Source organism: Pollicipes pollicipes, unplaced genomic scaffold (genome assembly GCF_011947565.3).
Source record: "Pollicipes pollicipes isolate AB1234 unplaced genomic scaffold, Ppol_2.1 Scaffold_4219;HRSCAF=4965_pilon_pilon_pilon, whole genome shotgun sequence".
NCBI lineage: Eukaryota > Metazoa > Arthropoda > Thecostraca > Pollicipedomorpha > Pollicipedidae > Pollicipes > Pollicipes pollicipes.
In genome coordinates, this window is record NW_023596448.1 from 16,877,471 (window position 1) to 16,902,364 (window position 24,894).

Here is a 24,894-nt window from a genome sequence, read left to right on the forward strand (position 1 = left end):
GTTTAAGAATGGTTTCATTTGGCTTATGAACTGCTAAGGTAGTATGGAGCTTGCCATAGGCGTTTTTTAAATGTATGGCTTGTCACACATTTCAGGAAGTTTTCTTCTGAACTGCTATTAGAATGTGGAAGAAATGCATTCATAAACGTTGCCTCTTGACATACGTTGAGAGGCTTTTTCAGGTTGGGTACGATAAAACAATTTTGTCAATCGCTCTTTGAACACTGTTGCCAGGTAGCGGCTCACGCAGTATATAAAAATAAACGCTTGCCCTCCAGTCAGTTACTTTCTAGTCTGACATTCTGTTCAGGTCATGGGAGATTTACAGCCTACCAGTCTGTGGTTTGGGCAGTAATTGACAGTGCCATCACCGTTCATTCACCGGTCATTACCGTTCGTTCGCTTTGTGTTTGTCCTGATTGGACATTTTTTGGCAGCTGGCGGAGTTCACCATCGCTTGCATTTGTCAGGAGGCGCATTTTGAATCCTTTACTGCCAAAGTTAACCGTTTTTTCTACCAGCGGTATCTTACAATGACCAGTCTATGTATGTTTCCGATATTGCTGTCATTTCTGTCATATTAGCATGAAAGCGTTTGCATTCGTGTGGTCATATGCCGGTTATCAGAGGAACACAGGCATTGAGACAGAGTTCCTAGTGGCAACAAGCGCTGGGATCGGTCTGAGCGAGCCTGTTACAGGGGGCCCGATTCAGCGGAGTCTGGTGGCCTCGGTTCTGACCCTGCATGGGCAGAGAGGCTGCGATCGAACAGGCGGCACAAGTTCGAACGTGCATATCCCTCGAGGCATGGAAACGCCGTACTACTGGGCAGGTTGCGGCCGACTGTGGACAAGATTGCCTCAAAAAGTGCTTCGAACTTTTGAATGGATTGATTTCTGGGACCAGAGCTTACGTCAAGTAATGCTTCTTGTATGAGCCCATATCGGACACGCCAAGAATTTGGTGACGAAAGTTCAACGTGTGGCAATGCTCAGCAAGATTCAAGCGAGCGCTGCGCCCAGTGGTCCTTTTCGCATCCGGTCACTTAATAGGGACTGATCTTCCGTACCTTTAATAATGATCATAATAGGGATTTGATAATAAGGATTGATCTGCGCACCCTTAATAGGGGTTGATCTTCCGCACCCTTAATAGGGATGATATTAGGGATGAATCAATAGGAATTGATTTCCGCATCCCTAATAGGGATTGCTCTTCAGGATCCACGCGCTAATAGGGCTCGACCAGAGCGAAGTGACGACGGCCTTATGACACATTTCAAACGCGTGGTCCGCGGTAAGACGCTGGGTGTGGGATGGGTTACGGTTTAAGACGTGGTTGTGCTCAGTTGAATGTTTGTGGCGTACAGGTATCGGGCATGACGAATTGTCCAGATACGATGGTCTGAAAGCGACGAACAAGTCTAGCTTGCGGTGCCTGGCTCGTATCTCGCTCACAGCACACCCTTGTCGGTTGCCAGGGAGACGGACATGTTTGGTCTGTGCTGTCTGGCTCGACACGCCGATACATGCCTGCCAATGGCCGACGAGTTCTCCAGCTGCGAGGACCTCATGTCCAACATCGTGCTGCGCTCCTGCATCTGGGTGCTCGGCACGGTGGCGCTCTCTGGCAACCTGGTGGTTATGTGCTGGCGCGTCTGTCCACAAGACCAGCAACAAGGTGAGCGACTTGGTGGCGGCGGACAGTGCGTAGTTGAAGAGGGAAGGTACGTCATCGGCAAGTGGGAAGCGGTGAGGTAGGTCATTGGCAAGCCGGAAGCGGGAAGGTAGGTCATTGGCAAGCCGGAAGCGGGAAGGTAGTTCAGTGGCAAGCGGGAAGCGGGAAGGTAGGTCATTTGCAAGCGGGAAGCGGGAAGGTAGGTCATTGGCAAGCGGGAAGCGGGAAGGTAGGTCATTTGCAAACGGGAAGGTAGGTCATTGGCAAGCGGGAAGCGGGAAGGTAGGTCGTTGGAATAGGAAGCGTTGAGGATCATGAGCAGTATGGGACGGACGAAGAAAGGAATGCATAAGATCAGCAATAAGGTCGGCGCAGTTGAGGGCTCACAAGACTAGCGACAAGGTGGATGACCCGCACGAAGAAACCTCCAGAACCGAGTATTGTCTTCCCATCTGTACGACGTACCATCAGATGGGGAGCCCACTAAACCAACAGCGGCATCGAGCATGTGCAGTGTCAGTATCAGAGAATGAGCTTACATGATTGGTGGCACTGAATGTGCAGTGTCAGTATCATGGAATGAGCCTATATGATTATTGGCGCCGCACTCAGTTCGTGAACAGATAGCATTACAAGGAGCATCATTATTATCTTTCGTCATAGTATCCGAGCAGAAAGCAGATACCAGCCGACGAAAATATTTCGTTCGTTTGTGGTACAGACACCCAGCTATAAGGTCTGTGCACAGGACGGAGTAACACACCGGAGATAGTTTTGAGCGCATCACTGGGTGAAGTTAGCTTGCCTAGCAGTTTGCGATCTGTTTCTGCGGTGAATGGCTCTGGACTAGTGCCAATGGAATGGGAATGCTAATGTGAAGTGTATAGTGATGACGTATTCGCGCCTTTTACCGTCTCGCTCGTGTTATATCGTTGGTTGAATTAATCGGACCAGGACATGAAGCAGAGTGCATACGTTTGCGACTCATATGTGCCTCTTTCGCTACGGTGTTTTCTACCCGCACTAATCGAACCGGTGGAATGCTTCACTATGCTTTGCTATGTTTCACACTACCTCTCAGCCATGGCGTTTTCTAACTGCACTGCTTGAACCGGTGGAATGCTTCACGATGCTAAAACAAGCACGTCTGCAAGTACGTGTACATCATGAAGGGCAGTGCCTTTGTGAAGTCTGCGCGCTCAAATGGAATGTTCCACATTTAAATATACTGAAGCAAACACCAGATATGATGAAATAAGTTTGCTTGTAACTGCTTGAATACGTTTAAGTGAAGCGGACTGTTTTAGACCGCACAATTCTCTGTTTAGCAAACACGCCTCACAGTATGTGATTGTTTTATAGCGTCATCGTACCTTGCATGACGTTGATTTAGAGCCAATTGACCGGCGTTATATCCGTAAATGGCGCTCACGATGAACGACTCAACAATTTTATTTTCATTGACCTCGAAAGACTTGACCTTGATTGTTCTTGACCTTCGATGTCTGGGTGAACTTGACATATTTGCAAAAATCTGTACATCTTAGCGGGCTTTTAGCTCAGAAGCTAGAAAGGTTTAAGTCGTAAGGACAGGGCTGTGAACTGCACCAAATGTTCTTCGAGATGGCTAGTTCTGTTCAAAACCCCATACAAATGTGGACACTTCCTTTAAAGCGAGTGTTTTACTTCCTTTCATTGCAGTCCATTCCCCACTCCCCTAAAAGTGAGTGTTCCAGATTTGTATGGGTTTTTTTAACCAAAATGACCATATTCACGAGCATTCCGTGCAGTTTAGAGTCCTGTCCTTAAGGCGTAAACCCGTCTAGTTTGTGAGCCGCACGCTTATAAAGATGTGCAGGTTATTTCGTGCGGACTATTTCAAAGTCACCCCAGCATATCTGCCGCCACAAGCACGTCATTTAAATCCTCCCATTCCATTGGGCAGTGAGCTAGAATCGCTTTTGAACTAGGGTGGAAGTGAACAATTCCATCGCAAAAAGACTGCACGAGAGTGAAAAATTCAGTCCACGAAATATGAAACTTATGGGCTAGTGAGAGACGCTTCAGCAAACAGAGACGTACATTTCAAGTTGTGATGAATGTGATATCATAAACATGACAAAGCTGTTTTGTTTTTAACATCTTAGTCCATTGAAATGAAGCAGGATATATTTAAGCATAGTAATTTTATAGCAGTGTCATGAGCATAAAAACGATGTAAAACCAATAATTTTTTTCTGCACTTTGTGCTTCCCTTCCACAGCATTTTTTAACGCAAAACAAAGCAAAGGAATCCAACAACAAAACAACAACAATAAATTCAACAAGCATAAAGCGCTCACACAAACAAAAAACCTTGGATTCCTACACATCAGCCCATCACCAAGTCAAACACAACAGACATACATCTGGATTCTGTTAAGATGGGTTCAGGGAACCAAACATTATGTTACTGTTTCTTGTAAAATACCAATGCTTATTTCCATGAAAGAAGCCTAACTATGCCAAGCCTAAAGAGGCCTTGCCTTATTTCATTCTGTCTTACCTGTTGTTATCACAGCAGCATTTGTGAGTCACTGAGTCTTGCACAATTCCTATTTCCACTTGCCATGCAATTAACAAATTTAACCAAACTTAGAGAATCCCTTATATTGAACATCATCTCAACTCATCTCACCTATCTGTTGACCGCACCACTTGTGATAAAAACATGATAAGCTCAATCTTGGCTGGTTTCAGCTTGCATTTTTATTCGGTTCATTTGTGTCAGCTTGTTGACACCAGATGAAGTTTGCAACACACAAATCAAAACACTTCATATCACTTCGAGCAACTTATTCCCATTGGAATCGTTAAACTCTGTCAAGGGCGATAATGGGTATGTTCCACAAAACAATCTCCCTTCTCTAAAAGTAACATAACTTCTAGATGACCATACCAGTATGGCTGCCTGCCTTTTCAGCTACAGCAAATAAATCTAGTGAGGTTTGTTTACTCATATTTAATGACAAAGTTTGAGATGCTGGCTTCACATTTTGAATGGGATGGTCTGACTGATAATTTAACTGATGACCAAAATCGATGGATTAAAAAAGAAAATGGCTGGCTCTAGTTACAAATCATGTGTTGAAAGCAGTTAATGTAAGCAAGTACTTGCTCCACAGGAGACTTACTGGCTTCTTCAGGGTACACTCCTTCCTGCTCCTCCCAAACAACAGTCAGTACACTTCGTATGGTTTGCTGACAGACAGACAGGGTCATCCTACCCATCCCGAAATATAAGTATCAATCCTGTCTACCAACCTAAGATATTAAAATGCGAAAGAAGAAAGAAAACAGCTCAAGAAGGCAGAATTTCGCTATCAGACACTTCTGTATTAGCTGCGTCAGGTCTGTCCCAAAGCTGTGCGTGCCCGCTTCAGGTAGCCTGGTCAGGTAGCCTGGTCAGGTAGACACTAGAAAGGTCTAGATTTTACATTATCGAGCACCGCCATGAACCCCCAAAAACGGCTTACTGGGGGTTTAACAGCGCGAAAATGGCGGTAAAAATAAGTTCCGTGCTTCAAATTGTTTCCTTCATTCCCTGTGAATTGTTCACTCCTGGGTGCGTATCAAACATGTTTGGGCGGATGGCGAATTAATCCAATTCACGTATAAAATACGTGAAAGTTTGCAATGTGAACATTTTGCAAAGATAGTAGTCAACATTTTAAGCAACAGATGGTACTTTTAAAGGCAATTGCAAAGGAAAGAAGAATGCAGTTACGTCACACTCGTATGATACCAATACAAGCAAACGCAATTACATAAATATAAGGACATGAGCTAATTTGACTTAAAATATGTGAGCATGAGGGTTCAAACGGCGATATTCATGTTGTAAATTTCATTTAGAAGCCATTTCTTGAATTCTTTTTACTCCCGCATTTTGGGAGTGATGCAATTTAGTTGTTAAGTTTTTGGGGGTAAAATAAATACGTGGAGCAAAATTATCTACTAGGCTTTGCTGGTGTTTGCACCAGGCTCTGTCTTCGTGGTGTGGCGGTGAGACCGACACAAATGGGGATGTGTGAAAACCTTGCATTTGGCATACAGCTGCCGATTGTGATGCATTTTGTAACCAAACCAAACTTGATACATGCGAGCGGATAGAGTCGCTGGGTCTCTTGGGCTTGATGGCACCTGGCGCCTTTGCTCTATGCATACATGGACATGATTCAAATGTAAGTGAGGCATAGTCATAGGTGTCCACGTTCTGTGGAGCCATGTTTATGCCTGCTGGTTTCAAGTGAGCTCAGTTTTGGATGACATCTGAAAGTCTCAGAAAGGGAGATATGGGCTTGGCATGTGCGATTAGGCAATAACAAACAGGACTGAAAAATTCACATAAAATATGGGGAAAAGGAGTGGAAAAATTCCTCCTCATAGGGTGTTGCTTCACACCCAGAGTTGGCCATTCTAGGACGCTGCCACCGGCCATGCAGCGATTAAGGTCAATGCAAATGTAACTTTTCTTGTTGTTCATATCTGGCGTTCGTGAGCATGATTTCCAGACGTAAAGGCAGTCAACTGGCTCTCAATCAATGTTGTGCGAAGTGCGATGACGCAATCAACCAATGACGCTTCGAGGAACATGTTTACCGAATGGAGAGAATTGTGTCGTCTAGAGCAGTGTTTTCCACAATAAATGTATACCAATGATGATAAGCGAGTTTAAGTGAGTGGGAAAACTGATGCTCGCTTTAATATCTCGAAATTTTGAACATGCCCTTGAGATAGCGTTAACGTATTTTGCATCACACTTATGCATCGCAATCTTCCCACTTAGCAGACAGTGGCAGCCGTGCTTTCCCTCTGGATCGGCCGTAACTTACCGCACCGCCTGCACCGCCCGCACCTCTGCCCGTTGTCCCCGGACCGTCAGTACCTCACCGTACCTCCGCCCGTGCTTCCGGTACCTCGCCCGTACTACAGTCCGGGCCTCCCGTACTGCCCGCACCTCCCGTACCTTCCGTGCCTCCCGTTCCGCCAGTGTTTCGCGTATCGTTCCTGTACATCCACTACCGCCCATACCTTCAGTACCAATTGTGCTTCCAGTTCCACTCATACCTCCCGTACTGCCCGTGCCTCTGGGCCGCCCGTGCCTCAACGACCGCACTGCCTGTGCTGCCGACAGGTGCACTCGTTCCTGATCGTGAACCTGGCATTCAGCGATTGTCTGATGGGCGTTTACCTGCTGATGATTGCCGTGGTGGACCAGTACTACCGAGGCCGGTACTCGGTACACGAGCAGGACTGGCGCTCCAGCTCACTCTGTAACCTGGCCGGCTTCGTCAGCACCTTCTCCTCCGAGCTGAGCGTCTTCACGCTGACAGGTAAGTGCACGCGTGCGCTCGCAACGACCCCACCAGACGGCACGTCTGGTGGGGTCGTGCCTTTCACTTGCTTGCGTGTGCTTGAGTGTGACGGGCAGACTGCGGGCTCATTGCTGATTATTTTCATGCTAGTTGCATCCCGGCGTTGTGCCCAACACTAGCACTGGCAGCTATTCATGTATTTGTATCTATTCATACCTTATATTTATATTGATATGCATATTTGTATTAATATTTCTATGCATGTTCGTCTTCATGTTTATATCGTATTCATCTTCATATTTATAGCCATATATTATATAAATAACTTTTTATATACGTAATCATAGAGTATTTCGCAGCACTGAACCCAGCACCACCCGGGCGCGATGTTGTCGCTGATCGGTGGCCACCGTTGTGTCCGCGCTGCCGCTCATCGCGCTGCGTTATTCCCACCAAATCGCACTCAGCCTAGTTTTTTTTGCCTTCCTGCTTAATAGAAACCGGGCGCAAATAAGGCCTGAAGCTTCCCGGAATGACACCGTGCAGCGGTGGAGTGAATGGTTAAAATGATTCATGCGTAACAGCCCGGAAATTTGAGCAGCCTGGGTTTCCCTGGACACATTAGCAGCAGATCCTTCCGCTGTAAGCGGAGCTTGAAGTCGACCGAGTTCAAAGGCACACCGAAATGCTTTCTGTCCAGCAAAACAGGGAGTTGTGTTGGATATAAGAAATGAGTGGCAAGACGTGATATTTTTAGATGACTATTGAAATTGAGTGTTCAGTTTCCATCGAGTTAAGTATGCATATAAAAATCTCTTGATCTGGATAAACTGCATTTCTGGATTACTGAAGATGAACTAATGAGTAAATATTACATCGTGATATTACTGGAAAACTGCAATTATCATAAATTATGAAATTTCACCTATCAATTTTTCCGTCCCGATAGTTCACTTTCGCCCCAATAGCTCAGCTGGTTAGATATCAGTTCAGCTCAATTCAGATCAATCAGGTCAGTAGGGGTCAGTTGGTCGTTTAACTCCTGACCCACCCACCCGTGGCGGGATGGGTTCAAGTCGCTTTAGGCTATATTTGCTCTTGACAGGGATGGTCTGCATCCCGTGGCATTGGCCGCATTAAAGATCAGATCCCGTCAAAGGGTAGAACAGACCGTGCCGAGCATTGCGGCACGTTTAACTGTTGCCATTAACCGGCACCCAGCCGGGGGGGGGGGGGGGTGAAGTTGATTCCCCTCTGCGGTCTTTCAACCGCAACACAAAAGCGAACGTTGGCAGCAACACCATTTTTGCACATACTGCTACATCGATTTGACAGCCTTTGTGCCAAGGTGACATATTTGTCTGTTAACGTCAGTGACCTAGCTTAAATCAAAGATGGCGACCGGTCAAAGCGGACTTCGACCGGAAGACATGACTTTTTATGGATTGACCTCCATTGCTCAACTTGCTGTCGTAATAGATCATGATAGTACCTACAGTTTGTATCTTTCAGATTTTTTACACCAGCGAAATGAGTGACTTGAAGTCAGGCAAATTTCGACTTTTTCGTACACAATGAAATTTGTACGTACTTTTGTGTAATTTTGTTTTCGATAAATGGGTAAAAGAATGTTATCGTGCAAGCACAACCATCATATAACCAGATAACGCAGAACCTTGGCCTTGGTCATGACCTTCTTCTATTGATGGCTTCTGCGAAACACATGCCGAGGTCAAAATAGACAGTGATATTTCCTGGTTCTGGGCGCATATCTCGCATGCTGCACAGAAAACATGTTGTGATATTCTTATGCATAATGAGGTCACCGTAGGTCTCGTGCAGAAATTAAAGGTAATGTGAGGTCATCCAAGGCAAATGACCCATGTCATTAGAGGAGAGGCTAGATAAACGAGTGCGACACGTTTAACGAGTGCCTCGCTCAGTATCGTGTTTGTGAAGCTGATGGCGTGCGATGTTGTGTACCGACGTGCCTGCTTTCGGTGTGTTACAAACACATTACCAAGTGTCAAAGTGGCTATACATAATATATATAACAGCTATGCAATTTTGGGTATCTGCATATACTTGACAGCCGGTTTCTGACCACAAAAGTCTCGCACATATCATGAAGACCCGGTTACCACTTTTACATCTGGATGCTTGATAAATTTGACCTAGCCTGGTACCAGCTGACCTCTAGGTCAGGGTAAAAGGATATTCGCATGTCTGGGATACTTTTTCCACAGCTGTAGTTCATAAGATATTTTAGGTCAAAAAAAGATTGTGAAGGAAAAGAAAAAGTTTTTTTTAGGCTACCTAAAGACCGATTTTGAGCGACGACCTGATCTCAACCGACCTTTGTGGGCGACCTTGTCTGAATGGACTGAAGAATGGACTCCTCACAGTCGTAACGTTTTCTTTTGTTCCCCCTATATCCGTCTCGGTGTGCTAACATGTTTCAACCTCATCGATTAGAACTACCGTTTTGTTACATTTCGCTAGCTGTGGTGATCTCACATTTGACCTAAGGTCAACAATTTTGGGTGCATTCTTCATCACTTGACGAAAACTCCACAACGGTATCTTTGTTTTTCTCGTAAGACGTCTGAAAGCTGGAGATCTCATGGGGGAAGTTAGCCTTCTCCGCACAGGGCTCGGTTGTTTCAGGCCCTCGGCCGGGCGCAGGGTGAATTCTGTCGATGAGCCTGGAATTTCACGACCGAAGGGTAAGAGTCAGGACTCACGCAACAAGCGCCGCCTAAAGCGACTTTGATCCTTGAAATCCAATCATTCAAGAGGTTTGGCCCTCCATTTGGAAAGCACGCATTAATAAGGGAGGTAATCAAAGGCACACTTTTCTGTTTTAATCTTATTTTTTTGTTCGACGTTTGTCGTCGTGACCATGTGGATATACCTCCATCGTTTTTTGATACGGGGCTTTGTCGCAAAACAAGGAGAGACACTCACAAGCGCGTAATGCACGGAACACTGGGCCATGTTTGATGCAAATTGGAGTAACTTTATTCCACCTATTTCCGTCCCATGGCAGCGCGCCACTGTACCTTAACGACACAAGAAACCTATTTGCCTGGTACGCAAGCAATCATTGTAATGCGATGCAAGGTACTTACACGGCGTAAACACCACCCGGATTCCTTGATGTCATGCTGCCGTCTGTGTGTGCCGATGTAAGTGTTATCTTGTTTTACGTCGCGCTCCTCACTCTCCGCGTGGTGACTGCGGTCGCCCGATGTTCTGACCTGCCGTCCCGTTGCAGTGATCACGCTGGACCGGTTCTTGGTGATCATATTCCCGTTCCATTTGGACCGACTGGAGATGTCTCGCACCAGAGCCATCATGCTGGTCGGCTGGACCGGCGTCACCCTGCTGGCCGCCACGCCCTTCCTGCCGCTGGACTATTTCAGGTCAGTTCCGGACCATTTTGATCAGCTCCGAACTATTTTAGGCCAGTTCCGGGCTATTTCAGGTCAGTTCCGGATTATTTCAGGTCAGTTCCTCACGGAACACCCGTCTCGTTGGGCCAGGCTATAACCTTGCAGATGCCGTTGACCGCGCAGGAGGAGTGGCCTTGATGTTCGTTTGCGGGAACGAATAGCGCCAGTTTGTGATTTTTAGCACAGGTAAGTAAGTGATCCAGGTGCCATGTCTTTGGGCTCAGTGTTAGGGTCCCTTAGGTTAGCTCAAAATGACTTTCAGTTGAAAATTTTGGTTCCCAATCCTATTAGGTGTTCACACACGCTTCTTTGGGACTGCTGCTCTATCATGTTTGGCCATGTTTCAAAAGGTTTCATTTAGATGGGTAGCGATGATTGATTTAAAACGGCAGACTTTGCTAGGCCACGCTGCAGGGATTTCACAAAATGACATGATTTAGTGTTTCCCGATCAATTTGTCCAAATATTTTTTATGCCGCCTCTCACTCCGTTACCGTGCCAGCTTCTCCATGGAAGTCATGTCCGGACATTTCCACGCGACTCGTGCCTGCGATTGTGTGTTTTGTCAGCGTTCAGTTATTGCGAACGGTTTGGAAACAATCGTTAGAACGGCCAAAATGAAGCATCTGAGGCATGGGGCGTGCTTTACGTGCTGCTGGATCATGGCCGGCCCAGATGCCATTCGGGAGTTCCAATTCACAGACCGACCTGAGTGCTCGGCTCATGTAACAACGCCGATGGTTCAACCTCATCAGCTAGACCAATTGCGTAACGCTCCTACTTTGATCCATTTCCGTGAACATAAACGTCGGCTCAGGTTCTAGCTTGTGTGTGCTGCTTTCGTGAGCCTCGTTTGGATTTCATCTATCAAGATACCGTGTAGGGGAGGGTGGTGTGTGTGTGTGTGTGTGTGTGTGTGTGTGTGTGTGTGTGTGTGTGTGTGTGTGTGTGTGTGTGTGTGTGTGTGTGTGTGTGTGTGTGTGTGTGTGTGTGTGTGTGTGTGTGTCTGTGTGTGTGTGTGTGTGTCTACATGCCGAAATAGCGAGCATCTCTTGGAACAGGCACTGGACCCTTCGTTGTTGTGAATCGAAAAATGTCTGGTGTATGCGATAGACTGGAAAAAAAACACCGAATTGAAAACTTCACCCGCCTCGTTGTTTGTGTAACATATCCATGGCTGTTCAAGGCTACTGGATCGGATGAGCGCTTCTAATCAAACCAAAAGCTTTCGCTTCAGTGACCGAGTGCACTGAGGACCAAGTCATTGGCCTCGCTGACAGTCAGTTGTTCTGTGTGCTGTTAAAGATGAAAGCTATCTGTGCTCTAAGATAAATGCCGATGCTTGTCAGAACCTGAAGTAATTTATTCTGTACATTACTGTCGCGGCATGATGTTATTGTGTGAAGCAACTAGGGCATCCTCTGTTGTTGGTCGCATTTGCATCGTCGTTTCAGGATACATTAAGACACTCTGAAGCATGTTTTGAAAGCTCACACCACTAATATAGAATGACGACACCCCCACCAAGCGAGTGAAGAGCGCCGCTTCTCTGGTAGGATTGAAGGGCGCCGCTCCCTTCGTAGGATTGAAGGGGGCCGCTCCCCTTGTAAGATTGAAGGGCGGCGCTCCCCCTCGTAAGATTGAACGACGTCGTTCCCCCAGGGTTTTTTAAAACCACAGGAAAACGGTGAAAGGCAGCGTCGTAAAAACTAACCGGTGACACTCATTTTGCCCTACGTGTTTCCCCAAAATAGCTGGTTCCAGGTGAGTCACGTCATTTAGTTATCACCAGGTGTATGGATGCCTGCAGAGCCTTTTTGATGCAAAAAAGCTGATTAAGGGTGCAAGGGTACTTAATTCTGAAAAGCGTCTTTGGGCGCGAAGTCTGTGCGGAACTGTAGTTCACCAACATCACGTGACCTTTGTAGGTAGCTAACCTTTGCGGTGCCCAATAAGACCAGTGGTGTATGGTAGTCTTGCTGGGCTTATATATGACATAGGTTGCCTTTTTCGACCAATTATTTTTTGGGATGCGGTTGTGTCTCCGTGTGTCTTGAAATGGGTCATTCTTGGCTCCGGGAAGTCGCATTTTCTACATTCCTACGCAACCACTGAAGTTAAATTGATTTAGAGGGCCACTGTTTGGCCACGATAGATGAAATTGGTCGCATGGGTTATTTGCAGCTCAAGGAGTGAAATTGGATATTGCTGGATTTCTAGACAAACAACCTGTGAAAATAGCTCTCCCCGGCGATGGTTGAAACTTTGAGCACCTTGAATTAAGTGTTGAAATGTGAAGGGCTGCATTTAGATCGGAATTTGCTTGGGGAATAAATCCTTGGTAATGGCGACTGGGCAGCCAGGCGCATGGACCTTGTTCTGCGCATGTTCTCAAGCGGCACCCCACATATAAAGTCTTCGAAAAGGAATGGATGGGGAATCGCATTACCGATGAAATGAAATGCTAATGAAATTGGTTGGTTGGTTATTAGAGGTTAGGGAGTACTCAGCAGCAGAGGCTATATTGCGCCACCAGCCGCCATCTTGGCAAGGAGGGCGTGCACCACGGCCATTGAACCCCGAACCTCTGGGTCTCTAAACTTCCAGTGAGATCACTGAGCTGCAAGTGATCCTCAAGAGGATGATATCCTACCATTGTATATAAAACGGTATATATATATATATATATATATATATATATATATCTGTGTGTATGCGTGTGTGTGTGTGTGTGTGTGTGTGTGTGTGTGTGTGTGTGTGTGTGTGTGTGTGTGTGTGTGTGTGTGTGTGTGTGTGTGTGTGTGTGTGTGTGTGTGTGTGTGTGTGTGTGTGTGTGTGTGTGTGTGTGTGCATATGGCATCGCAGCACAAGATAACCTTGGAATATTCGCAACTTATTTCTGTCTGCTGTCATGCGCAATCTTCTTCGGTAGCATTATGTGCACGTGCCGAGCACAGTGCCTACGCAGATCGTTGTTGTTGTTCTACTCACCAGCCGTTTTTCGGGATTAGTTCTCGTGACACAGTGTTCGGTTTCAGCGGTTTCTACGGCAGATCGGGCGTGTGTCTGGCGCTGCACATAACACCGGACTACCCGCCCGGCTGGCAGTACTCTGTGTTCGTGTTCCTCAGTAAGTGGATGAAGGGTTCTCATGAAACAGCCAATACCATGAATCACAGATGCCACATGCTCGTATTGTTTGCCTCCACTTTCAAAGTTGCATCGTGGAGGGAAAAGGACGAGAAGAGGTATCTTTTTGTTCTGACTGAAGAATCGTGTTAGGCGTGATTTCCGTAATATCACACCACCACAACATATTTCAAGCAAGTATATAGATGCGTCATGGTGTACTGATACCATTATTTAGGTGTGTTTAAGTAGTAGATTATCTGTGGCAACGTGACACTAGATCATCGCATGTCTACCCGACTTCACTGTACTCCATGGATTTACTTGTTAAAGGGAAAGTTGTATGCTCCAACGTCAACTAGCCTGACCCCGACGACATGGCACAATGTTGCGTAGATGTGGGAGAGTGTAACAACACCTACCGTCAAAACACGGTCTCCAGGGGACCTGTCGCAATAGCCCGCCCTGGGGCAGGGTGGGGCGACATATGGCCCCTCCACCACGCTACTCGCTTTCGGCAACGGGGAACAAGGAGCAAATCCCCTTGCAACCACGACAGTTTCCGGAGGTCATGTCTGGCGCCGTGAGCGCGCGCGGTCGGCTCGGCGGCGCAGCCTACCCGCCGGCCGGTAACAAAAGATCACGCGGTCGGAGCGTGACCCACCGCCGCGGCGTCTGCCGGCCGTCGCCTACCGCCGCTGGCGCTGACGGTCCTTCAGTCACCAGTCCCGACCGTGGCACGTGATCGGCTGTTGCCCAGTGGTCACTAAGGTTACAGCTTATTCACGACTGGTCCCTACGCCTCCACAAACAAGCCACACGTATGGCGTCCTTGCGTTTGGGCTTCAGAAGTATATCGCATGTTGCAAGGAAGCGTATTGAGTTCGGTGTGGATACACCACTGCACGAGATGTCGCCTCTACGTGGGCTTACGATGGTGTTTGTAATGCCTGTTCACCGTAAACGTAGATGAAGTACTAAGTAGTTACGGGGAACACTCCACATTTCAAGATATTGAAGCAAGTATCAAATATGATAAAATGAACTCACTTATAACTATTGCTATACTTTTAAATGGAAAAGACCGCTTTAGACAACACAATTTTTCTATTCGATACATATGCTTCCCAATACCTCACTGCTTGATTGCGTTATAAAGCGTTTATATGACGTCGAGGGGCTTCCCAAACTAGCTGTGCGAAATTGCCACCCTAGCCCTTACTTTCACGCTCGCCGAGAGATGAGAGTGGCGGTGGCGGAAGTGATCACGGAGTCAAATATCGCTATGTACTCGCACTCTGTCCCTTTATCTCGGTATTTTTGCATGTTCATATGCGGGTTAAAGATGTTTGCTTGTATTTACACACCCGGTTATGGCGTTGTTCTGAAGTTAATCGATTGCAGGTCTTATTTCCGTAAGACGAGCATGTGCAGAAATAGTGTCCAACTTACTCTATTATGTGGCCCAAAGCGAGCTTTGTAGCTGAAGCGTAGACAGCTTACTTAACATTGTTACAGAGCCAGTTGGCGTCCTTTTTTGTAAATCGCGCTTCCGGCCGCCAGATCTGAACGGCGCCGATCAAATACTTCTTGGCATTGAACACCGCCCAGCCTATGGGGCGTGCAGGATTTTAATGACGCTGCTATGGCGGTTTAGAAACTAGAGGATCCTGGGTCTTACGAGCAGCAGGACTGTGAACTGCACCGAAAGTTCTTCGAAGCGTTTATCTCAGCTCAAAACCCCATACAAATGAGGAGCATCCCCTCTAAGTGTCAAACCAGACTAGTAATAGAAAATCACTGTCGGTTGGCAGTGATGAACACAGCTGTTGAATATCGCCGTCACCTTTGCACTGGCCAATCACAATCATAAGCAGGGCGTTGCGCGAAGCATATGCTGCGCTGCAAAATCGTGACGTTATCGCCGAAAGGTGGGTTTGAACGGGGGATGAGCCCAGGTCAATGGAAGCTGAAAGGTAACGTTACATGGGCAGACCGACTACGCTGATTTCCTGACACAGCCCAGTCTGGTGGAGGGAAGTCTGCCAGGTGCCCACGAACGCCTTCAAGCGAGTGTTCGACATTTGTATGAGGCTTGGAGCTGAAATAGTTATCTTGAAGATTGCTCGGTGCAGAGCACATCGTTGCCTTTATTAAAACCTGGACCCTTCTAGTTTCTGAGCTACACGCCCGCAAAGATGTCAAGATTTTTGGGGACACGATTTTAAGGCCACCCAGGCATCCATGGCACCATAATAACGTCATTAAGATTTGTCATTCCAGTGGCCATGCGGTGATCGAGGCCGATGGTAATTAATGGTCGAGGGGTTCATATCTGGCGTTCGTGAGCACGATTTCCAGATATCACGGCAGTCAATTGGCTCTCAATCATTTTTGTGCGAGGTACGTTGACGTAATCGAACAAGGACGTGTTGAGGAGCACGTTTACCTAAGAGAAATGCAGTTGTATATAGCAGCCTTTTCCACTTAAAATTATACCAATTGTTATCATTGTGCTTTTTTCATTATATCGGATGCTTGCTTCAATATCTTCAAATGTGGAACATTCAATTTACATTTTAAAAAAAAAAACGTTTGGGATGGTTCCAATCCCGGCCCTGCTGTCATGTCCCCCTCGCCTCCTCCCCCCCCCCCTCCCCCTCCCCTCTCACCCCGGTATTCCGCAAATGGCGGATGGGCAATCCCATCGCGGAGTGAGGTCCGGGAGCTCACAGGATCTCTGGCGGGGTCAAACTGGGCAATGGGTCCTCATAACGAGACGAAGGCAAACAGCAGCGTCATGTTCGTAGAATTACGTCAAAAACGGCAGTGATCCGCGAGTGCGTGCCGCAGTTTGATAGCACTAGCGTCACGCGCTGTCACTCGTCGGCGCCGTCTGGCGGCGATCGCGGCTAACTGGTGTGTTGACTGACAGACTGATGCAACATAGTTACGGACCAATTGATTGGTTCATAGGTTAACTACACGTGTTTCTACCGCTAGTAGACTAAGAAATATTTGCTGATAGCTTGTGGTGCCTGGACTGCTTACTTTATCTAATAGGAAGGTGGGGCAGATTAAACCCCTTCAGTTTTGGATGTTTAGAGGTCAACCATGTTATACAAACTAACCTGTTTCGATAAGAGCAGAGGTCGTCCTGATCGCGCGTAATGTTCATCTGTTAGGCGCACCATCGGCGGGGAATTTCAGCACCGGCTCTCTTGACAGTAGCATCATCTTACTGAGGGGTCGTACCCCTACACCGTCAAAGGCGGCGAAACCACCACAAGGTGCGAGACCTAAGGTCAGGTGTGCAGCCTCGCCCGTCGGACGGACGAGAGCTCAGCTCGTCAACCGCAGCCACTCCGTCCGACGCCCTCGCCGACTGTGTTCCAGTTCTGAACCTGTTCTCTTTCGGCGTGATCGCCCTTGGGTACGCCTGCATGTTCGTGGCAGCCAAGCGGACGCAGGCGGCAGTTCCGGCGTTGCGGCGGCGATCGCAGCGCCACACGAGGCAGGACGGTAAGGCCGGGAAACTCGCTGGCGCCAAACTCGGCAGCCGATGCTTCGTTACGAGTTCACTTTAGAAGAGTGGTTGTGGTAGGACTAATGCACAGGGATTCGCATGCATGGTGCCTGACAAATAAAAAACGTGGAGCCATCACTGCACTCTACTTAGTACGACATGCATTTAGGACGTCTTCCGAGAGTACAACACTACCGGATGAAATATATGTGGCGTACTAAGCTAATAAGTATGACATATTATCGAGCGGATATTCGGGTACCTAAAAGCGTAATACCTCATGAAAAACTGTCGTAACACTGAACAGGAATGATCACTTCAAAGGTATTCTTCTACTCCAGGTGACCTCTATCTCGGTTTTTACCACAGACGGTGTCGCGGACGAACAAGTCTTGCTTCAACTATGATAACAGGTTCCAGTTGAGTGACCCAACCCAGCCACACTGAGAAAAATCCAAACGGCGAAATCGTGTCGTTGCACGGTGTAGCTTTAGAGAACGGTGTGAACATCATGTAAGGAATAACAGGGAGTTTTTTGATACCGAAAAATTTCGTCCCCAAACCATTAGTGTATCCCCTGGAAGGTACCGTGTTAGGAAGTGGTATCATATCCCTTTTACAGGAATCTTTTGATACTATGGTGGGCATCTCTTTGACCTGCTGATGGTTCTTCGCGATTAAAACCCTCGGTTAATGGGGTCGCGTTTGTTCACATCACATTTTCTAAATGTTTGTAGTCAACCGACCGTCACACCGATACAGCTTGCATCCCTTTTGATCAGACACACACGCGATGTCGACGAAATAGGGCGTATTTTACCCCTTAAACATCCAAACTAGGGGATCAGTCATAAGTTAATCACACCGCCTCCGTTACAGGGAAGGTTTCACATTTAAAGATAATGGTGCGAGTATGAGCATACTTCCTGGCCTAATTATTGACACATCTTAGTTCAAAAAATAAAACAATCTCGTAGGCTTTGGTTACTACGACATTCTGAAGGTCAAATAAGGTCATCGACTTTGGGTAAACACCAGTGAACTTTTCCCTGAAGAGGAAGCTCGGTTTAAGGCACACACGGAACAGGAATTTGACCTTGTTTGACGTTATATGACCCATGCGCCGTGATTTAAGTATCTCAGAATCACAGTACAAGTACGTTTACATATCGGCCGACCTTCCCTGAGAAATTGATGTCAAGCTGTGATGATTTTTGAGATTACAGGGTGGCCGAACCCCTGACCCCTGAATTTACTCTGTTCGGGGTTTGATTCCCCACGGTGCCCGCCCTTTCCGCCAGGGTGGGAGGCAGGCGATGCCATAAAGCCTTAGCAGCTGAGTGCGTCGTAAATCCCCAACGCGCCGCCCCCCCCCCCCCCCCCCAGACATCATGCCGCCTTGATAACGGCATTCGAATGCTGACATTCCAATGACCATGCTGCGTTCAAGGCAAAAAATATAATTGTTGAGACGCTTATATCAGGTATTCGTGCGCACGGTTATCAGATGTATAACGCTCATCAGTTGGCTCCTAATCAATTTTGTGCAAGCCATGCAATATTCTAATAGGGATCACGTTTTGTGGCATGTAAAACAAAAAGTAACACATTCTTCCCAGTTATTTCGAAAAAACTTGCAATCGAATATCTTAAGAATAGCGCGAAGCTGAGCATGTGAACACAAGTCAGCACCTTAGACTCGCGGATCAATTTGCAAGAACACCATGAGAGACGGCCAAAACTCGAGCACCTAACAATATTTGGTTCAGCATCCATCCAGCACCACCGCGGGCCACCTCCCGGATGACTGAAGAACTAGAAGTGAGTGCTGTCACACAAACGCTCCATGACGCAAACAATGACGTATTGAGGTGCACATCAACGAAATAGAGGAATTGCGTTGTCTAGAGCAGGCTTTTCGACTTCGAAATTGACCAGCACCTAGAAGTGAACTTATTTCATCATATCCAATGTCTGCCACAGTATCTCCAAATGTGAAACATTCCCTTGAAGAATGTTTCAGGTTAACTCGTCTATAAGTGCCGTCAGGGGTATTCCAACTCTTTGAACAGTGTCACGTTTTCCATGACTTCACTGTGACCTTTTGCGAGGCATAATAAGACTCACGCATGGGAATATTTTTGATGTCTTGAAACAACCTGATAGGTGTCTTTTCAACGGTCTAAAAGTGGCTCTCCAAAAACTACGTGGTCAAAGCGATTGAGCTGTAAAAAAATGATAACGAACTTCCTAAACACGCTGTTTCTAGACTTATTCTGACGTCTTTGAGAGGGTTCACTCTCTTGGAAACTTCCTGGGGAGGAATTTCCCTTAGCGCATCACGCTTTTTATAGGTTGATATGTTCGCAGCCGCTGGTCGACACTTGGTGCAGCTGTCAGCTGCAGATTCGCCTAAAGACGAATGATACCAATTTCAGGCAATATCTAAACAACCATGTGATAAGATGTGATAGTCCTGCAATGTTGCGATGTACACACAATACAGCGTGCCACATTCGCTTATCACGGAAACGTAACTGTCTTGAAAGCTAGAGGCTGAAGTGATAACAATACTGTAGAATGACACCAGACTCGTGCCGGAAACGGGCTGAGATTTCGACGAGCCGTCAACAACGCGAGGCCGACACATTTCAACGGCCGAGGGAGCGTTCGATCGCGGTGAAAATGTGTGAGTGGAAGTGTTCAGACAGCCACGCGCTCTCAGGCGCAAACGAAACAAAAACGGTTAGATGTGTGGATTTTTCAGGAAAGGGCTTATGTTAGATTTCCGCCACCAGAGCAGCTGACACACTTAAACCAGCTGCACGGTTGAGCGGTGACAATGCGTCGGCGCTGCAAATTGCCTTGCGATCTCAACACTATCCGGCCCATGGGAGCGCAGGTAGTAGACCGACAGATGATTTGATGTTCCCGAAACGGTCACGAATGCAGCAATCCTTCGCCGAGAGGACTGGGCGATGAAACTGTACGAGCGCACAGCGTGGTTCAGAATGGCCAATGCCCACCAAAGAATAGTTGTGTTCTTGCAATAATAGTCATGGTCATACAGGAATGAAAAACGATCTTAGCTTGACGCATCTATCCATGTCTGTTTATTCGGCAACAGTTGCAATGTCTTCTGTTGATAGCAGTAAGCATGGCTTCCCCGAGTTTTCTACTTTCTTCAGCGATAACTGAATGTTGTACTTTTGACACGTCCGTACTCTGCTGTACAGGAGCCATGGCCCGTCGAATGTCCATCATCGTCGCTACGGACGCCGCGTGCTGGCTGCCCATCATCACCCTCGGCATCGTCTCCCTGTGTGGAGTCAGCGTGCCGCCACAGGTAACGAGAAACAGCGGCGTCATGACAACCAATCACACCCTGGCAGATGTGTGATTGGTCAGGCTCTTAGTTACTTCTCCTGGCTGTTCTGATAACAGAACAGTCGTGCTTGCCTTTGTAAATGTTTTTTTTTTGGACATTGATAAGACAGTATCTGCTACTTCATTTCTACTGTTGTTTCGATAGATGGATGTTGACGAAATATCTACGCATCTATATATCCATTCTCCTGGTTTTCTGCAAGGACTGAGGCTATTACTACTGTTTTATCTATGCGAGTAGTGTTTCTCGCAAATGCATGCAACGAGTTAGGTAATGTTTTAATGCTTTTCGAAATCAAAATAGCAAATGACATACAAACCTCACCAAAGCTGCACACGGTTCTATTAATACACGTCCGGCCACGGGTCTGGGACAACCTCGCCCGGCCAGACGAAGTTGACTTTTCCCCTGCGATCTCAACTGCTCGACGTCGCACGAAATAAACACAGGCTCCGTTGTGAAAGTTTCTTCAAAACATGGAGACTTCTAGCCAGCTGTTTTGTCTTAGATGAAGTGTGAGGTCACGAGAGGCCATGCAAGATAAATAGATTGCTCTGATAGATGCAGTTAAAACATGTATTTATGCGTCAAGACGGATATTGCGAGCAACGCAGTAAGACTGTGGGGAGCCCATTCCGATCATTTTTGTCTCTCTACAAGGGCCAGGTCAGGTCACCGCTGACAGGTTGTTTGCCATTAGTCTACAAGAACGATACTTTTTGTTTTCTTTCAAGATGTGCTTCTGACTAAATTGATCTGATAAGATGCGACAAAAGTATCCCAGACACAAACACACATTTTAAGCTGACCTAGGGGTCAGATGAGTGAATTTACTCGAATTTATAAGCCATCCAAATGCAAGACTTCAAGTGCTAACCGGGTCTAAGTAATCAGTGCAGTGTTGTTTTTCTGTGGTGAGAAATGGTGTACACCCACAGGCTACAGGTATTCAAGATCGCGTAGCCTTTACATACATTATGCATAGGCCCCTCTTCGCTTGTCAGTGTGTTTATAACAAATTGAAAACAGGCACGTTGGCACATGAATTATACGTCATCGGATACACAAACGCGATATAGAGGTGGTTACATGCGTCGCACTCGTTCATCTAGGCTCTCCGCTATTGATTATGGAGGTCAATGGCTTTGGACGATCTCATATGACCTTACGTGTCCTCGCATGACCTGTTGTGACCTCACTGGGCATTAGAGAGATATCACATGCTTCTGTGGAATGTTAAATTTTGCGCCCAAAATTTCCAACTAAAATTTACTATTTTTAGCTCAGCATGTGTTTTGCAGAATGCGCCCACAGAATTGTTTTGACCTAGGCCGATGTCATGTGCTCTGTGGGCTCAAGTCGCAGACCTTGTCAGATCAAAATTTCTTTTTTTCAAGGATGCCAACTTGATAGATTAACAGGCAATGAAAATTTGGTGTTGCTGTGACCATTCCCATTCGAGCTGTGGTCGAACAACCGTAGGCGGAAGTTAACTTCCCCCTCCCCGGCCGAGCGCAGAATAATGCTCAAAGCTTCTAAAAGCGTGGTTTACGTGCGTGACAAAGGCGACCATCAAACATGGCAAGGTCACTCCCCGACGCCTATTCTTCGTCGTAATTCAAAGCTTTTCAAATTTATGGTTTTTCAGCGCGCTATGGAAAATGCCGGGCCGTTTGTTTCAGAACTCAGGCCACCGGCGTCACTACTCGGGTTTTATGGCTATCAAATTGGGGCGTCAAGGTGCTTCAACGTTTGCGCGTGGCTCCGTGGCGATGTATTTTAGTTGCGCCGCAGTGCAGTGACTCTTGACACGCCATGCGAATGCCTTTGGACCTTTTGGTCTACATTGTGCTATACTGATCCGTTCTCGTCGCCACCGGCCATGCTTGATCTTAGGTGACCGTCGTTCGCGCTGAAAGTCCGCACTGTTGCGGGATGATCCACACTATATCCGGCGTGCCTGACATGGCCTGATCGCTGACGGTTTGTGCCGCGTCGCCTGGGTGGCTGTATTTGTCCTGACGCTGGCGTTTGATGCCCCGTCGCCAGGTGTACGCCTGGGTGGCCGTGTTCGTCCTGCCGCTGAACGCCGCCGTCAATCCGTTGCTGTACACTCTCTCCACGGTGCAGTTTGTGGAGCAGGTGGAGAAGAGGATCCACACATTCCGGCAGTCCTGGAAGAGATCGTTCACCATAAAGACGTGCACCACGGGGATCGGTGATGACAAAGGTAGAGCGGAAGCATGGAGATGTGCCAATTAATTCCGTCCCATGGCTATCAACGCTATGACTCGTTCAAATATTGAGATTTGGTAACTTTCGCCAAAGTTGAACTGGCGAATGGAATGCCTCACAACACAAATACGTGGCCTTTTTAACGCAGGTGACGACGACTCGCTTTCCCACGCCATTGCAGGCAACGACACTGAAGCGCCGACATGGAGTCAGCGGGTGTGCAAGTACCCGGTGGAGGACGGTCCCCAGGACATGATGTCTCTGGTGGACTTTACCCAACAGGGCCAAAGGTCACGGTGAGCACAGCTCCGGCAGCGTTGCCCGGGCGACACTTCGTCGTTGGCTCTCCGCCAATCAGCGGGTGCTGTTTCCCGTCATCTGGCCCGCTTTAATCAGAGAGCGAGACGACTGCTTGAGGACGAAATATTGAGCCAGAGGCGGATCGTTGCACGCGTTCAGAAGACAGGCTGGCGGAAGCGATGCCAGCGACGCTGGTAATCAAAACCTTATGTCCCAGGGTGTCACGCTAGGCTATCTGTATAGCGGCGCCAGCTGCTTCCTGTTTGCTTGCCACCGTGGAGCTGCATTTGACGTCGTCTCGGCCTGAAGCTCAAAACTCAATCACTGGTATCACTGACGCCAGTCTATCGGCAGTGTGCAGGCCAGCTGCAGTCTGCCTCTGAGGACGGAGGGGCGACCCTGCAAAGCTGGCCCCGGCTCCTGGAGACAACACAGCCGCAGGAGTCGAGGGCACCGCCATGCCACCAGTGAAATGTACGACTGACAGTCGGCGCTGAAACAGTGGAATGTGTCGCCGGCCGCCGGCAGCGAAATAATGAAGCGTGCGACTAAATCATCACCAGTGGTCCGGTGCTGGTTACGTCTGCTAGTGCCGGCGGAGTAATGCGGTGTCGAGCAATCGCAGTCAGCGAACCAGTGATATGTCCATTGCCATCGCCAGTGAACCAGTGAAGTGTGGAAATGACCACCGCCAACGGGATAGTGAAGTGTACCACTGAGTTCAGCCAGTGAACTGCGCGACTGGTTCATCAGTGCATCCGTCATCAGTGAATCACGTTCTAAAACGTACGATCGATACGCAATTAGATGAACTGTCGAATTATATCGACGACGTGGATTGTCAAGATAATTTGACAGTGCACTGAAGTGCGTAACCGCTGTGGCACCTCAGGCTGTCATCTGTCGCACCAGTGGCAGTGGTATCGGGATGACTGCCGTAAGCTGCGCCGCGGAGGTGAATAACGACGAGAGCTTCAGAAAAACGGCGAACGTCGTGGCGTCGGAGTGGTGATGCTCGTGGCATCCATGCCTGCATGTACTTAATCACTCGAACAGGAACGCTGACCGGATTCAGAAGGATAATGAAATTCCTAAGCAGTACCCGAAAACGTTGTCCAATCTTAAGCTTAACAGATCGGGCTGAAGCGTTAAGGCCAGTCTGATGTAGGGCTTCCCTGACATTTTGCAGACTAGTCAATATCCGAGGCTGGGAGCGAGGAAGCGGCCCAACATTCCCTCGCCCTTTCACGTTTCAAAGCTTAGAACGAACTATGTTTTACCCCACTTTTTCCTCCAACTCTTGCCTTGAGCCCAAGTGGGGGGAGAGGGGGGAGGGGGGAGGTGAGCCTGAACGGGGAAGCTTGAGCTTCCCCGTTCAGTAACAGTAAAGTTCAGTAAAGTAGGGCGGGGGGCTGAGGCCCCTGTCCCAAACGGAATAAGAGACTATATGCTCCCAGACTTTAAAACTTTTAAACCTTGCCTGGCGAGACTATTCATACACCCTCGCCTCACGAGAGTAGCCTGACAGACCTCTCCATGTCAGATTTTAGACTAGGAAAGAAGAAGTATCGGATTAAAAAGTGAGCGTTTTACTCATTGTGAAACTGATCTGAATGCATTCCTGTTTGGTTTTAGGTTAGTGGGTCGCCATGCAGGTCACAATAATGACCTCAAGTAGTCCAGATCGGAAACGAGGCAAAAGCTTTTCGTCGGTATAAATTGCATACTGCAAAAGTGATTTCGAATTTCAGCGCGTGCCATGACATTGTCCAACGCTAAACAACGTGACCTCGTCATACCCATTCAAAATCGTGACAAAGTAACGTC

The 24,894-nt window shown here is 47.6% G+C and overlaps 2 protein-coding genes across 2 annotated transcripts in view; both read left to right on the forward strand.

Annotated features, from left to right (window-relative positions):
- Positions 1 to 1,600, forward strand: part of LOC119095982 (G-protein coupled receptor GRL101) — a gene marked incomplete in the record, with an annotated part of 113,453 nt that extends 111,853 nt beyond the window's left edge. The window contains 1 exon segment of the mRNA XM_037218848.1: positions 1,481 to 1,600.
- Positions 1,552 to 24,375, forward strand: LOC119095983 (G-protein coupled receptor GRL101). Its single transcript, XM_037218849.1, has 9 exons — positions 1,552 to 1,680; positions 6,854 to 7,052; positions 10,312 to 10,459; positions 13,528 to 13,619; positions 17,015 to 17,140; positions 20,381 to 20,490; positions 22,582 to 22,762; positions 22,949 to 23,063; positions 23,422 to 24,375. The coding sequence occupies exons 2-9, from the start codon at positions 6,899 to 6,901 to the stop codon at positions 23,549 to 23,551; spliced, it is 1,056 nt and encodes a 351-aa protein (XP_037074744.1). The 5' UTR covers positions 1,552 to 1,680; positions 6,854 to 6,898; the 3' UTR covers positions 23,552 to 24,375.
- Positions 24,376 to 24,894: the final 519 nt, after the last annotated feature.

Bases quoted from the DNA above. Each gene is read 5' to 3' on its own strand.
- LOC119095983 (XM_037218849.1), top strand. From the start codon at position 6,899: ATGGGCGTTTACCTGCTGATGATTGCCGTGGTGGACCAGTACTACCGA. The intron at 13,620-17,014 runs GTAAGTGGATGA...ACTGTGTTCCAG, and splicing joins CTCTGTGTTCGTGTTCCTCA to TTCTGAACCTGTTCTCTTTC. The intron at 23,064-23,421 runs GTGAGCACAGCT...GTCTATCGGCAG, and splicing joins CAACAGGGCCAAAGGTCACG to TGTGCAGGCCAGCTGCAGTC.